The 17,498-nt window shown below is 41.5% G+C and overlaps 1 protein-coding gene across 1 annotated transcript in view; it reads right to left on the reverse strand.

Annotated features, from left to right (window-relative positions):
• The window catches only part of LOC134533194 (thioredoxin domain-containing protein), a 33,225-nt gene that overhangs the window by 7,499 nt on the left and 8,228 nt on the right, over nt 1-17,498 (reverse strand). Inside the window, exons 2-4 of the mRNA XM_063370566.1 lie at nt 9,172-9,357; nt 6,683-6,821; nt 2,508-2,669 (exon numbers count right to left, since the gene is read on the reverse strand). Of these exons, the coding sequence (XP_063226636.1) occupies nt 2,508-2,669; nt 6,683-6,821; nt 9,172-9,357 (487 nt within the window). The remainder of the gene's footprint in view (nt 1-2,507; nt 2,670-6,682; nt 6,822-9,171; nt 9,358-17,498) is intronic.

The raw sequence follows: 17,498 nt of genomic DNA on the forward strand, positions 1-17,498 counted from the left end.
TATGTTGACTGAATATATAAAATTATAAATACTTTTTCACTTTTCACGTCACATACTAATAACAAACGGATAATGTTACCAAAGACGCCCATAACGAGTTTGTAAAACGCAGTGATAAAAACAAGAAGGTATCGGGACCACGATTTTTAACCGCTACTACGACTCGAAAACATCGATTGTCATAGAATCCACTGCAACTGTTTGTGGTATTTTGATTGCGTGCCATCTATTTTACGTCTCTGGCTATAGGTAGTGTACAAGGCCACTAAACAAAAGACAGAACAAAACACAAAACGTAAATAAACGTGTAGGAAAAATTTATTTTTTATTGTTAGAGGCAATGAGATTTATTAAACTTAACAAAATATCTGTAATTATGATATGACGGAGTTAGATGAATTTTGTAATACAGTAGAATCTCGTTATAGCGAGCACGGTAATAGCGAGAACACGGCTATAACGAGGTATTTTTTGAGAAATTTACGGCGTGATCGCTTGAAGCGCGCTTTTGTTATTTGTCTGCTTTATCTCCACCCCTCTCGCTCGCCACTAGACATCTTGCCGTTGACATGTCACATTCTTCAGCCGTGCAGTCGCCACCTAAGTGCGTGGCTTAAAAATAGAATCCCATCCTTTCTTTCTTTTATCAAACTTCCGTTAGTTATCTGTGCCGTGTGTAGACAAAGTTTGAGATTGGAACAGAAACAACGTAAGAAAGTATTTTTTTACAAATAAGAAATATGTATGTTTTTGTTTTTATAATCGCGTATTTTCACGTTTTTTTTGGTTGTTATCTTAAAAGAGATAATATTAAAAAGCCGCTCTAATGAGATTTAATTGTTTCTTGGTTAAGAAAAACTATTAATTATCAAATATTGTTAATTGTTTATATTCTATTTATTATTATTTACGCGACGTTATACTGTACGCGTACGCAATACGACTGGATTCGTTGCTGCAACATAACATAGCATAATATGCGGTATCAGAAGTAACGAGTAACGTAACGATAGTAACGAGTACTAATTGTTATAGTAACGAATACATACGGGTACACATTTTTTTCGTTACTTTTACACCTCCAGTAGGCACTACCGTATTTATTTCCGAATCACTAGGGCAGTTTTCTTGTAACTTTTGTTTCGGTCAGTTGTTTGGGTATCTGTCCGGGAAAGGGGTGGTGATGGTTTGAGTTTAATCCCAAATTTATTTTCTAAAAAAGTTGACAGGTTTCTTTAAATGAAAAAAGTATAGTTTTTCAGCGACTATTTCGTTTGAGGCGTACGTGCGTTGCCGCAGCCGCACTCCTGCTTTTTTTGAAAGGAATTAAATCGTCGCGCTACACTAGCACCACCTGTTTGCTACATCCCAAACCAACATGGCCGCCAGCAAACAGCCCTCGTCGACGATAGATAGCAGGACAATGCTGCGTCGGCCGCGGGCCAAGATTCTATACTTACGTGGCGTGGCAGGGTATTCTGGTTATTTTGACGCAATCGGTGATCGCATCCATACTTATGGGGTATCGTTTTAAAGAGAATTCACACATCTGCTCACAGAAATTAAGATTTCGTTAATATAACCTGTTATTTTCCAATTATACTGGTTTAAACACAATTTTAAACTATTTTAGGTTAATTTTTATTTTGTGGGGGCCAAAATGTCTAATTCGGTTATAGCGAGGACACGGTTATAGCGAGGATCAAACCCGGAACCGTGACACCTCGCTATAACGGGACTCTAGTGTATATACAAATATTACCGTATTTCGTCCTAAAATGTGTAACAAAATAGTACACGGTAAAAACCTACTTTACGCCGGGACGTAAATAATCGGCAAAGTAATCGTTAAGATAATCGCTGATTACGATTAATCGGTAAGTACCCATAATCGCCGATTACGATTCATCGGTATCCGCATCGGTGCACCACTAAGTTATATCATGAAATTTAAAATAATCTAGAACCCTGTTATAATGTTCCTGCTTATGTTTGCTTCTTAGATTCAATAAATACAAAAAGTATTTGGAAACCTAACTATTCCAACACTTATCCCATCTGTGAAGTTTAACATGTTAAACAGTTTACTTTACAATTTGCATACGTTTTTGTTTACTTTTACAATTTGCATATGTTTTTGTTTACAATCACTGTTATATCATAGGTGTAGATTGTTCAAATAGTATTGTATGCAAAAACAAAATGTGTGTCATAACACTAGCACTACACGTTTAGTGCTGGCTAATGCTGTGCTGTGTGTTGCACTATTGCACCTTGCGTAGTTTACAAACTGCTACCCTAGAATGTTATTTCTGAACATTGTGCATTCTGCATTTCTCGCACTCTTGCATTGTTTGTAAACCTGGCCTTACTGTCTCCACATGTTGGTGTTCTGTATCTGTTTTATGATATATTCTCCTTTGTATTTTTTGTGTGCTGCAGAATGTAAAGGCAAAGTATGTTTAGTTGGAACAACTTGGGCAGACAGAGAGGAGAGGGAGCCTTACAGGATGAATGCCGGCACGGAGCGGACCCCGAACCTGCGGCCGGTCGCGGCGCCTGTCGTCTGCTTGTTGACGCGAGCGACGTTGAGGCGTGTCTTCAGCTTGGCGCCCACGGCCTCCCACCGCGCCTGGAGCCTCTGGCAGTCAACACAGTCATTGCCGTAGCTGCAAGCACGCACGAGGGACGGATCTCATAAATATCATGATTTTAGTTGCATTTCGTTGCAATTCACCACATAATCTTGTCTCTAATAATAAGTCATCACTATTTAAACCCACCACCACTCAGTACCAATAACTGTAATCATGAAAACATTAGTGTCTACTTTACCAAGTATTTTTAAATAAGTAATTTATTGACACAGAAAATATACACAAAATAATGCATAGTATGTGAGGCTAGCCTTAATATAATGTGAATCATTACATGCTCAAACCATATCGGCTCTTTCATGTGACACATAAGAAAACGAGACTCTGTTTACAGAAAAAAGAAAGAAAACAAGTTACTTATTCTAAAATTAATCTAGATAAATTAAAATAATAATAATAATATAATAATAATAATACCAGAACACCAATCTTATCCTATCTATGGGATGATGAAGAAGGTTCTTGTTCACTTTATATCTTTGTGTACATTACATCTGTGACAACTGAGTACATAACAACAATAAACAAATGTTTAGAAAATAAACATGCTACATAAACATGCGGAAAAAAAAAAGTATTAATTATGTCCCTTAGAAAAACTTTTTTTATGAAGGTTAATTTTAAATGATACAAATAGTGCAGACATTAAATAAACTACACACGGTTCTGAAACATTGAGGAATTATAAAGTCCTATGGGGGATAAAGTTTCTAGTAGTCTAACATTGTCAGATGTTTTCGGAGTTCAAGACACTTATCTTGAGACAGGTCACAAATAAGAGGATTATTATGTCTTGAAGCTTTCAAAAAAAATATTTTGGCATGCTTGAAAATGGAAGTCTCGTAAAGAGGGTAGCTAATAATGTTCTCGTTGGGAGTATGTAATGGCTTCCCCAGGATAAGTCTCAGCGCACAATGACAGGTAGTCCTTTTAACTTTCCACAAAGAGCGTGAAACATAGGCCCACATGGCTACCGCATACAACAGTATGGGTGGAACATAAATATGAAAAAGGTGTAAACGGTCATGAAGCGAAAGTGCACTTCTAGGTCGTAACACTGGCGCCAATGCAAAAATTGCATTGTTGACTTTCTTGGCACTGATGGTGAAGTAGCTTGTCCAATTGAGTGTTTTTTCGAAACCCAACCTAAGTACTGGATTTCTGTTTGCCTAGGGAGTGACATGACCATGAACAAGATTTTATTGGGTGGAAGAAGTCTCCTTTTTATAAAGAATCTTGCTTTGGATTCAACTGGATTAGGTTTCAGTTTCCATTAGTTACAATACAGCTGAATTTGGTGTAGACCAGCTTAGGCCCTGGAAATTAACATTTTAGCATCTTTCCCTGCACAGGACAGCAGTGTGTCAGCAAGGAAAGTCAGTTGTAATGAACTGGGAACATAGAGGTCCACTATATATAGCGTAAATTAGAGTGGAATTAACGTGGAGCCTTGCGGGACCCCTGCAGCAATGGTAAACTTCAGAGATGACATTGTCAATGCGGACAGAGAAAGAACAGCAAGAGATGAAACTTTGTAAGATACAATTAATATGCTAAGGCAAATTATATGATAAAAGCTTTTCAAGTAAGGATACATGATGTATGCAATCAAATGCTTTGGTAAAGTCTATCAGAACAGCATGGGTATGTTCATGATCATTAAAAACTGTTGTTATTTGACTAATCAGCCTGGCTATGGTATGTACCGTTGAATGTTTTTTAGGGAAACCAAATTGATGATGAAGTATCATGAATGTTTCTACATGACTGGTCAGCCATTTTAAAAGTACAAGGTCCATGATTTTTGAAAGTGGTGGTAAAAGTGCTACAGGCCTATATGAATTTGACTCATTGGAAGGTGTTTTTGGCTTCAGGATTGGTATTATGATGGTGTGGCACAATGCATTAATTACATCACAAAGGGCCCACCATTTGGAAGAAAGAAAAAGTTGCTATGATGCATACATACAATAATAGCTATCTTATAGGTTAGTTGGTACCAACATTTTAAATGTCATTAACTAATGTAATGTTTTACAATTTGTTGAATACCTTGTAAAATCCCAAATTTTTTCCAAATTTCAGATACAGTCAAATCTCAATAATACAAAAGACATACACCATAATTTTGGAAATATATGAATTTGTAATTAAAGTATGAATTTGTAATATCTGAGCTTTTTTTCTGCAGCCTTCATTGAATCGGAATTGAAGCAATGGGATCAGTATTATTTTATTTGAAACTTCACATTGTTTCTTTACATTATTGATATTTGTATGTATTAACAATTTTTATTTTATTTAATTGTTTACCCTTGCAACAACAACAATATCACATTTGTATTACATAATAGCCATACTTTTGCATTAAACAAATTACTTAGCAGTTTAACCCTTATGTAATTTCTAATGACTGTGAAAACACTTTGTATTAATGAGAGTTTTGCATTAACAGGGTTGAACTGATATTTACGAGCTGTATAGTGTATATAGTTCATGAACTAGGGTCTTTACCTATCTGAACTATTATTCAGCATATAGTCTCTATGGACTATTATCTGAACTCAGGTGTAGTCAGATTTAATAATATTATAAATAATAAATATTAACAGTAGTTCTCTCTCTGGATATTAATTCTTATGATTATTAATACACTATCGAGTATAAACTCTTTGGTTAAATTTAAATATGTATCTGGGCGCCACCCTTATGTAGTGTGGTACATAAGAGAAAAAAAAAATGAAATAATTTCACACTTTAAATCTATAATGGGCATGAGATTGGCAACATGTAATTTGAGATCATTAAGAAAACAAACATATACACAAAGAAATAATAACAGGGTAACATAGGATTAAAACAAATAATCTTTAATCAAATAAAATATAGTTAATTAATGGTTGGACCAGTGGTATACTATTATGTTTTCTTAAATAACTGGAAGTATGTTGCACACATGATAAAACACAACAAAAGTTCATACAGTTCAAATTAATTATGCCTGTTGCTCTTACTTCAGAATCGAAAATTAGTGTGAAAAAAATAAATAATAATAATGTTTATTATCTTCGTAATTTAAGTTAATTTTAGTATACCGCGGCTGAATTCAGTGTGTAAATTGCGGTAGAGCATCATGAGAGCTCCGTCTCATTTCACCTCTGGGTGTAAGAACTAATTAAAGTGTAGATCAGGATACGTAATTGGCTTTAACAAGTATTTATATCAATAGGTCTTTAATGTGTTCAGCACAAAATCAATGTTTATATGTCCGTCGGCAATATTAAAATACGTGTATGCAGAAAACAGTTCATTCAGGATAGCATTATGAGTCTGTATTTTACTCACGGTAATTCACTCCTAATTACACGTCATATAGGACGTGCCCTAATTAAACAACATGTAATTTATACTCAAACGACGATTTAAAACATCCTAGTAGTAGGATGATCTAATTAGCTTGTAGATATTTCTGATTTTTAGGGGGATTGAAACCCGGGCTATCTAGCCAACGCCATCGTTATTCCAAGACTTTTTCGTTAATTTTAGTAATGGCGATTATCTTAAGTAACATGGCCTCTCATTGGCCGAGACACAAAGATCGTTGATTTAATTACTACATCAAAACAAAATACAGACACTTAACAATACAACTTAATATGCTAAAATGTCTTAAATTTAAAACTTGATTTTCCAACAATGAAAGTTTTGTTATGCAAATTATGTATAAAAAGTTCAATTTGCCATTTAAGTCAATTGCTCCCTAGAGGGGTCTTGCTAATTGAGGTTCCAAGTCACTTGGGCTACGCCATAGAGTATGGTAGTCGTAGATATGTCCAAATACACAACAATAGAGCAAAACATAAAAATGTCAACAAATAATAACAATAATTAAAAAATGTTATTTATAATAAAAACAAAACACTTTCTGTGCGTGGGACAGTCATGTAACAGCACAGGATTTTCATTAATGAGGCTTGACAGTATTGGTTTGGCACGTCAAGAAGCAACCAGAGAAAACCACTTACAACATGACGAACCAATCCCCAGTGGTGGCTCCTGACGAGGCCTGAGTGAGGTGTTCGAAGTCGCTGTCGGACAGTTCACGCACCGTGGGCTCCTTGTTGTCCACGAACGTGTGCAAGATCAGTTCATCGTTTAGAGGACCTGCCACAACAGCACACTATCAATGTATGTGAAGATGTGCGTGAGAAAATTTTCTGCAAAAATATAACCATATATTTTTCCAGAAGATTTACATTTTTTACATTTACATTTACATAACTTAAGATAGGTTGATAGTTGATTCAGGTTATGAGATAATTTCTTTTCTGCAGATTGGTAGGTTCTGTTTAAACCACAACTTTTTGTTCCTATCAGTTGGTAGAGGGTTCTATCCTACTCTCGAATGTAATGTGAGCCATTAGTTGGAAAAAAAAAAAAAAGACAAAAAATATTTATTTGGTTCTGTTTGTATAAAAAAGTTGATAAAACTTATTTGCAGATTCTGTGAAAGTATAAGTTGTTGGAAAATTTCACAAACATTATTGTTAATTATGCATTCAGAATTAGATAAAAAATTATTGTCTCTGAAAAATATTTAAAAGAATAATAACATATATATTTAATTACATAGAGACCATTCAGACAAATATGATATGTACCTACTACATTAAAAATATTTAAAAAAAAATTAATAGTATTATTTCAGAATTTTTATCAAGGTAAACGTTCTTAGTTTTAGAGATTAAGTCAACTTCTTTTACGTTCAACAAGTCCAACTGTACTGGACAACACAAAAAAATAATTTTTTATTGTTAAATAAAACCTAACAACTTAAAACAATGAAAAAAATTTTTTTTACAGCTTCTTCTGAACCTAAAAGTATTTTAAAATACCCACAATATAATAAGAAGTTTCCTAATGGGACTAAAAATATAGACTTACTACTAAGGAAGATTCTTAAACTGATTAAAATACATTATGTTCAAAGAAAGTTTGAGTGAAAAATAATAATTTAAACTTATGAAGGGAAAAAAGTCTTTAGAATATCTGCGAAAAGGGTTTCACTTAAAAATAAAACCTATCCATTTTTATTATCAACAAATATTCTTTTGATTTAAATGTACATTTAAAATTAAAAATCAAGTTACACTGTTGCAAATATAAAATGTCACACTTAACATTAATCCAATGTCCATGAAATAAGATTAATCAATTTTGCAATTCAAATGACAAACTTTCTATAAGATGTTAATTTGAGGTACAACTACTTTTCTTGCCAACCTCACCCGGTGTATAGTAGAGTGTTAACACTTTTCCATAGTGGCAGCAGTTTTTTCAGCTTTCATTTCAAAAAAAAAAAAAATATGTGCCTACCTCAAAAAATAAATATTCATACATTGCTATTCATTAACTGTCGGAGATGATTACGAAGAGAGTGGAAGAGAAGTTCAAAGAAGGAAAGATGGAAGGCCATGCTATTTGCTGACGATTTGATGGTAAGGGGAGAACAGGAAGGTGAGGTGCAAGAGCAACTAATGGCATGGAGTGAGGAAATGTGGTATGAGGTTCAGCACTAAAAACAGTGTATTAATGGTCAAGATGAGGAACAAAAATGGAGGAAGGTGAGAACCGAATTAGATGTTGTTGAGTTGGAAACCGGTAGAAACCTTCAAGTATCTAGAGGGGAGGGGGCAATAACTAGGATGAACAGAAAGGTGAGGATAACAAGGAGATTTATTCTAAAGGTGAGTGAGAAATTTGGTATGGAAGAGGAAGGTGCCATTTGAGCTGCGGAACATCAGGACGATGTCACGGTGCTTCTGTCTTTGCCTCTCCATCCCCTCCTCCTAAAACTCAAGACTCACCTTGCTTCCCCTCTATCCGTTCCCCTACTGTTCCTTCACTGAATTGGGCATATGCGCATGAGCATGATTTTTTGCTACATAAATTGAGGTCTTATTTTTGTTATCTACACGTGAGTCTTGGCAAATTATTAACTTAAGAGTAAATGCCCGCAATTCCACCAGCGTTATGAAAATGAAGATTTCACAAAACAAAATAAAATTCTGAAAAGCTTAAAACTCGTTCAATAACATACCTATACAATTTAGTAAAAGTGTCTAGATAAGACTGAATGGAATGTACCGTAAAGTCCTGCTAATCTGGATCACGCTCGTCTGGCCACTGGTTAATTCAGATGGAATTTAAAATGTACTGTGTTTTATGTACTGTACAATCAATAAAATTTGAATTTTAACACAAAGCTGTTTTGTTATTCCTATATCAAATAGTAGCTTAAAAATGTTGTTCTACGCACACAGTAATATTAAGATTAAAATTAAACTGTACGAAAGGTTGTATTTATGTTTATTTTTATAGTTTTACCCATTCAAAACTTGTATTACATGTATTTTGAGTCAAATTCCATTTAATCCTGACTTTCTGTGATTCGGACAGGGTCCGGTCCCACTTAGTTGGGACTGTAGCCACAGTCCCGTCAGTAGCTGCTCACCATCGTAGATGAGCGGGACGCCGTGCCGCAAGAACACCAGCGCCGGCTCCTTGCTGGGGTTGTAGGCGCGCACCAGTTGACTGCCCACGGCCTTCACCACCCACGCGTTCAGGGCATCCACCAGGTCCTCGCGCAGGTGTATCAGCTCGCTCTCGTAGCGATCACACTGCTCGCAGTCGTCCTTCGCTGCAACACGCACACACGCTGCCCTCACAGCAGGGCTTTAAGGGAGGGGCAAGTAATGTGAGGTTAGGGGGAGCAGTGGAATCCAGCCCACACTGGAGGGAACTGCAGTGACTGACCAAAGGAAATTTTGCATAGGAAAATTGTTCAGGGTGGCAAAGAGAATGAAACATGTCTGGGTGGAGTAGATGGAAGGTGGAGGTAGAAAGAGAGTCACTGGCAAGGAGAAAAACCCTGCGGGAAAAATAAGGTTGCAACAGGAAGGAAGTGGACTCATTGTGGGCAGGGAGGGAAAGTGGGAAAAGAAAATGGAGGAGGAAGTGAAGAAGCTAAGATGAATGGTGGAATTGCTGGAGGAAAGCATGGCTGACATCCAAAAGGAAGTTCAGAACATAGCAGAGCAACAGGAAAACTAGAGTGAGAAAGTTTGTAAAGTGCTACAGTACAGTGTTGGAAAGTGAAGGCGGTTTGATTCACGAGGAAGAGGAAATTAAATTGATATGGACAAACTAGGTTCAAGGGGTGATAAGGAGGGTGCTGGAGTTGCTTGGCAGAATCCTACAGGAAGCAGGGAGGAGGGTAAGGGAGGAAGCATACTCCACATTGGTCAGACTAATGATGGAACATGTGGCTTACTTACTTAGTGAATAAAGTAAGGGAGCTGGAGAAGGTGCAGAGTAGAGCAGAGAAGTGGGTGATGGATATGTAGAGAAGAGAAGGGAAAAAGAAGGAAATGCATAATACACCTGAGATAATTAAGGAGTTGAGTGAGAAGCCTTACAGGGGAGGAGGATGCTGTTTAAAATGATAAAGGGAGAAGGGGGCTGGGGACAGCCGGGAACTAGGGTGCACAGAGGTGGGTATAGAAGATGGAGATGTCGCAGGTGGAAGCTCCGGAGGGAATGGAGGCAAACAGAAAGAGGGAGGAGGTATGCCTTCCTAGTGAAGACAGTGAATGGGCTGGAGGAAGGAATGCTGGTGGTGAGAGATGCAAGGGACCTGAGGGGGTAACTAAAAAGAGGGGTGGGGAGGGCTCCTTGCCACCAGATAAAAGCCCAATTGCAAGTGTAACACATCAAATAAAAACAACCCACTATCTGCACTTCACAGGAACACCTCTTTCTGAACAGGGGTATACATAGTATGAAGAGGAGGGGCGGGGGGGGGGGGAGATGCGAAAATCATCATTGCCACCAACAAATGGAAATAATTTAAAAACAAACAGTGGTAAAAGTAGTTCTATTCCCCCCCTAACAAAAAAAAAATGAAATTGTGTAGGTATGCACTCATGCACCCATACTGCAGTTCAATCTTGTGTTTTACCCTACAACATATTTACATAGCTACAACTCCTTCACACTAGAAGTAGGGCTAACTAACCTGTAAATGGCATGGTTCGAATTGTCCTCCCTCCCTTCTTTGTACACAGGCACAACTAGAGTTCTCCATATCACTGTTCTGGCAACCCTTCCTTCAGTGACTGAGCCAACAGCAGCTCTGGTATCTGGGTCATTTCATGTCAAATCACTTAATTAAAATAAACTATCCTGCTTAAATGTCACAGATTTTGTTCAATTTTTTTTTATGCATACATATCTATAACACGAGTATCTGTGAATTATTTTATAATTTTTAAATTAAAACTGTAAGAATGAGAAATTTTCGAAACTTTCTGTTTTTGAGCAAATAATGTTCTCCAATGATCTTCACCAGTACACTTAAATTACTATAAAACCCACAATTTTTATGCTATCTAGCTCATTTAGATTGCAAATAAAAGCTAATATTCCATACTTTGTAGATGTGAATAGAGAAGTAACAAATTCCATCACAAAAATTTTACACTGAGCATGGAATACAATTTTAAGCTATTTTGCACCTTTGCTCGCTCAATACCATAACTCAACAACCACAATGAGCACTAGCTTGAAAATTTAGCATTAGATGTTTTTTGTGGTTTTTAAATAATGTTTTTTTAATGTATCTTACCAAGGTAATACAGTATATGAAACACTATTGTGTTGCTTTAAAATACATATGGCCCAAATTTTAAGAGTTAAAAACTTCCTTAATCTTCTAATGTACCTACTATGTTTATCAGGAATATTTAATTTTATTTACAATATTAAATACAAGCAATTTATTATATTATTTTTTTATTTTTATCAAGCTATCCTTAGACTTTTAATTTCATTATGTTGATGCACATTTCACACCTTTAATACTTTTCCATGCATAAAATGTATTAAGCTTTTATTCTGTTTAATTAAATAGCTAATGCACTATTATAAAGTATTTTTTAGTAAACTTTGTGACTTCCAATCTCATATGCTCATCAGTAAAACCTGGTTTATTCTAAAAAAAATATTTTTTTAAACGTATTGTAATGTTGGTCTAGCATTCATTTGTGAATGAGCTGCTACTACATCACAATTCAGTAATATGTGAGAGGGAATGATGTGTTTCCATACATTTGAGTCACCCAGTGATCCTTCAATTTTATCTCTAGCTGTGCTGGCTCTCTCCTGCTGGTTAAGCAGAAAACATATGATAACTGTGCTGATAAGTAAACTGCTGCCTTCTTGCCCAATACTAGCTAGTCTCTCACTGGCTTCTAATGTGAATAGGTTGTATGTCCAGAAGTTATGAGTTTCAGAGTCAATGGAGTATTTCACAGTTTTCTATTTGCTGCGCACAGTAGTTTAAAATAATGAAAAAGTGCTCAGTTGGCCTGTATCTCCAAGAAGACTGCTCACCTCACACAGAGTGTAAACAAAAATGTTTTATGTGCTTTTCTGAATTTGGTGAAAGAGAACAGGAACTTTTAAGGCTAAGAACTAATTGTCACAATATTGAAAACATGTTACCAACATAGGTGTACCTACGTTTCTTACAACATTTATTTGAAGATCGCCAGAGTATTTGTTATGACCCATTTAAAAAACACAAAAAAAAAAACGTTAGAAACGGTCTCAAAAGTGTTTGTTTCATTTTCAAAAAAATATCAGACCAAGGTGAAACTTTAACCAGGCACCAAACTTTGTATAACCTGTAGAAAATTAGTAGTGTCAGCGACTAGCAACAGTGTTTCAGACAGTGACTATGAACCAGATACCCCTTCTCAGGTCCTGGAAAAACTGAATGAAAGTTGTAAACTAATTGGTTCTTCTCCAGTAAAAGTTACTAAAAGGAAGCAGTGGAGGAAAGAAGTGCATATTTGAAAAGTAAGGCTCAGCATTTATCAGCTAGTTTTACAGAAATAGCAAGTAAAGCTTTTTCCCATTGAAGACTGTAAACACTGCCAGTGATTCAAGCATACAGTGTAGTGATTGCAGTTGCCTCATGGATAGATTAAGAGAAAAATTTAAAACAACTGAAATTATTGAAAAACTTCAAATACTGACACTTGTCCCGCAATCTTGGAGTATTCAACAACCTGTTCATTTTTTTGACACAACTGAATATATGGTAAAAAAGGCTAGAAATGTTCTAGAGAATTATGCAGTTTTATGTAGTATACACAAAAGGAAAGGTCATCGTCTAAGTGAAAAGTTAGTAAAGAAGGTAAAAGATTTCTACTATGACGATGAGATAAGTAGAGTTTCTTCCAACACAAAAGACTGCGTGTCTGTACCAAGTGAACACGGTGACGACGTTAGGGCCGTTCCCGTGGTTCGGAGTCGCTGCCCAGCTGCTCCGGTAGAGAGGGTACGTGCCACGTGGCAAGGGAACTACCCTAACTTAGGTGGAATAAAAGAGTTTTGACGTTAAGGTGTGTTTAATGCACACGTCACACTGTACATGGGCTGTCACGGCTCCCCTCTGTGACAGTCCATCAGGGCGAGGCCCGGCTCCACGCACCTTGAGCGCGACACGACACTACCAGTGACCTGACTGGCGGTGACACGACAGTGACGCGACTGACAGTGGCGTGGATGACGGTGACGTGACTGGCAGTGACGCGATTGACGATGACAGGAAAGACTGACGTAACTGCCGACGCGAACGACGGTGACGTGACTCCCGGTGACGTGATTGACGGTGACGTAACTGACGACGCGAACGACTGACGGTGACGTGACCTTCGCGACCGCGCTCTCTCATGCCACTTCGGCGACTGACTGCACCCACGCTCCGCGACGTCTCAGCGGCCTCCCCCCTTGCCGCGTGCACATGAATCTCCCCTCTTCCTTCGTGTGCGAGTGCGTGGAGCCACATGGTCACAGGCGGGGAGACGCGACTCAGTCGCCCGGGAAACACATTTTATCCGTTTTGAACTCAACACAATATCAACACAACAAGACAAATAGATATTCACACCCTTACATAATTACATAAACAAAACCTGTTACACTTTTGCGCACGGGCGCCGGCGCACACGCAAGCCTGAAGCAGCGACGGGCAATAATGGCCTCAGCGAGCCGGAGGAGCACTTGGGACGACGTCAAATGCTCCCCCCTCCCCGAGGTCATTTTGCCCGCTGATGCTACGATCACACGCACTTCACCATTAACACTCGGCACTCGGGCGTTCATATTGGCATCCCATGGGCGGAAGTAGGAGTAACCTGCTGGGTGAGTACCCATGGCCAATAGTCTAGCAGGTAGGAGGGAGGCCTGCGCTGACGAGTGGAATGGCGGGCTATTTCCGGAACCTGGGGATTCGGTGCAGTGTCTGGGTGCATAGGTGGGGATCTGTCCCCTTCCTTCACCTCATCAAGGAGTTCAATGATGACCCCTTCCTCGGGACCACAGGGCCCTTCAGGTGGATAACCTATGTGGTGGTGGTACCCATCCCCGTTTAACCCTTCCATTACTTCCTCGGGGAATACTATTTTAGGGATGGTGTCAATGGTTGGTAACTCAGGGTCCTCTTCATCAGGGATTGGGGTAAGGGATGTGTTAAAGACGGAGTTTTGGGCATCCCTGGAGTCCAGCCTGTCAGCAAGCTCATCCAGGTGGTCCATGGTGAAACCGTTGGGCTCATACCCATATGCTTGTTGGGTGGGCGTAGCTTCTCGGGAAAATACTGGAGCTTTGGGATTTAAAGAATTCTCGCAACCTGCTGGGTTGGTATTGCCAGTGACCATTTCGTCACCGAAGTTCGTCGGCACCAAAGGTGAGTCCGATCTCCTTCCTTCCCTACTGCAGTGGTTTCTTCCAGGGTCGGTGTCTAGGGGCATCGGGTCAGAATTGGCACAATGGCCTCCTCGTGGTGTCTCTGGTTGTTCCCTGGGGCAGTCCTGGTCTGTAAAACTATCTGCGGCTACTACGGTTGATGGCTGCTGCGGCATCGGGACCGTGGCTAGCCGCAAGGCATCACGGTGTATTTTGGCCATTCGGCCATTCGGCTGCCGCACCAGGTAAGTGGTCATCCCCAAGCGAGCCACCACCTCCCTGGGCTCGGACCACTTGGGCGCGAGGCCCGCGCAAAACCCACGGCCCTTGGCTGACAGATGCTGGAGCCTTACATGCACAAACTGTCCTGGAATGATCTGCGGGGGTGGATTTAGGGACTGGGGTGTTCGATGATCCAAAAACTGGGCCTGATGCCTGCGTGCCCCAGCCCGTAGGTCCTCTACCGGGAAAGGTTCTTCTGTGTGAATGACGCCCAGTTCGGCTGGCAATGCTAAGTTGTGACCATGGAGCAGCTCAGCTGGAGAATATCCCGTTACCTCGTTCGTGCGCCGGCGGAGGCAGTACAAGAGGGTGGGGAGGTGAATGTCCCACTTAGTGTGGTCCTCATCAAGGCGGATACGGAGCTGGGTCTTAATGTCTTGGTTGCGGCGTTCAGTGGGATTTGATCTGGGATGATAGGTAGGGGTGGTGTGATGATGGACCCCCCACCGCCCACATGCCTTCCGCCAGCTGTGACCCGTAAATTGGACTCCATTATCCGTGAGCAGCACTCTCGGATACCCATACCGTGGGAACACCTCTCGGTCCAGTAGGGCGATGATTGTTCCCGCCTTGACATTGGCGACAGCAAACGCCTCGGTCCATCGCGTAAACACATCAGTGACTACAATAATGAACCGCTTTCCCCGGGAGGTGCGTGGGTAGGGGCCCATAATGTCAAGAGCCACCTCGTGGAATGGGTGGTCAGGGCGTCGGGGAACCTGTTGCTCCACGCCATCAGGTCGACGCGCCTTACACTGTTGGCAGCGTTGGCACTCACGCACGAACTGCTTAACGTCGGCCGTGACCTCCGGCCAGTGGAACGTCCTGCGGATTTCTCGCAGGGTCTGTTCAGCCCCAGGGTGCCCCGCCAGCTCATGACTGTGGAAGAACAGTTGGATGGCTGGCCGTGCAGCAGGGGGTGCATGAATACTCCAGCGGCTTCCTCTGCGAGCACCACGGGTCTGAAGCATGCCATCGAGACTACGCTGATAGGGAAATGCTTGGTCGCCACACTCGGCCAGTCGGGCTCGTGTTTGTGGGTCGTCCTGCTGGGCGTCACGCACGTGAGTCACCAGCTCTGCCATGGTAGCGAATTGGATGGCCGGCTCTGGTGTGCTGGGCCCAGGCAGCATGTACAGTAAGGCATCGTCGGGGGCCGGGTCCGAATAGTTGGTAATCGGAACCGGGGGTAGGAGGTTGTCCCACCCCTGGTCATCGTAGACTATGGTTCTGGGGTCCGGGTGCCGGGAAAGCTCGTCAGCGAGCTCATTTTCCCGGCCGGGTACATGTTCCACCGTGAAGTGGAAGCTTTGGAGGAGAAGGGCCCACCGGGTAAGCTTTGACTTGCCCTCCTGCACGGAATCCAGCCATTTGAGGCACTGGCTGTCCGTGCGGAGAATGAAGGGGCGCCCCTCGAGGTAGTGTCGGTATCTTTTTAGTGCCCACACCACAGCGAGGCACTCTTGCTCATTGACATGGTATCGTCTTTCCGCTGGGCCAAACTTGGCACTCGCGTACTCGACGATACGTCTCTGGCCTTGGCCGTCCAGCTGGTACAGCACCACCCCCATGCCTTCCTGGCTGGCATCGGTCTGCACGAACAGTGGTTCGTCCGGCACCAGCCGCGACAGGGTGTGGCAGTTGCGGAGCTGTTGTTTTACCTCGCCCAGGGCCTGGTCGGCGGCCTGGGTCCACCGGAATTTGTGCTTAGGTGAAAGCAGGTCGGTCATTGGCGCGGTAATCGAGGCGAAGTGGGGAACAAATGACCTCAACCAATTCAACAGCCCCATGAGTTTCTGGAGCTGCTTCCGTGTCTTGGGTGCCTGCTTGCCCTCAATAATGGACAGCTGTTTGGGCAGCGGGCAGCATCCCTCTGCGTCCACAATATGGCCCAGAAACTCGATCTCCTCCGCCCCAATGTGGCACTTCCTCGGGGCGCACGTCAGCCCGTGCCTGGCGAGCCGCTCAAACACCAAGGCCAGATGGTGTGCGTGTTCCTCCCACGAACATGACCAGATGATCACATCGTCCAGGTAGGCTTGGGCAAACTTGCCGATGTAGCCATCCAGGACACGGACCATCATGGTCTGGAAGGTCGCAGGAGCATCCATCAGGCCGAACGGCATCGCACAGAACTGGAAGCGCCTGCCGTCTGGGGCGGTAAAGGCTGTTTTGGGGCGGTCGGCGGGGCATACTGGCACTTGCCAGTACCCCGACTTGAGGTCAAGCTTTGAAAAGATGGTGGCTTTCCCCAAGCCAGCGAGGGCATCCGTGATGTTGATTAATGGTGGTGGTGCCGGAATGGTGAGGTGATTTATTGCTTTGAAATTTACGCAAAATCTCAGCGTTCCATCTTTCTTGGTGGCCATTACGATACGACTATTATAAGGTGAATTACTAGGTTCTATGACGCCACTCGCCAGCATCTCCTCGATTTGCGCCTGTATGGCATCCTGTTCACGGGGTCCGAACCCGAAAACTTTCTGGAATGGAGGGGTATGGGGCACCAGGGGTATGCTATGCTCTGTAATTGTAGTCCTCTGTAACTGGTCCGCAGCTGCAAACACTTGCGAATGAGCCCTTATCACCTCATCGATGTCGGCGTGGTGCTCGGCTGGAACTCCGTGGGTCAGCTCATCCACACCTACAACTGTGAGAGGTGGGGATGGAATAGGCCGGTGGATACCGTAGACAGTCCAACGGCCGCGGGTACCAAGGTGCAAGCGCCCGGCACGGACTTCGATT

The sequence above is a fragment of the Bacillus rossius genome, chromosome 6 (assembly GCF_032445375.1).
Source record: "Bacillus rossius redtenbacheri isolate Brsri chromosome 6, Brsri_v3, whole genome shotgun sequence".
NCBI lineage: Eukaryota > Metazoa > Arthropoda > Insecta > Phasmatodea > Bacillidae > Bacillus > Bacillus rossius.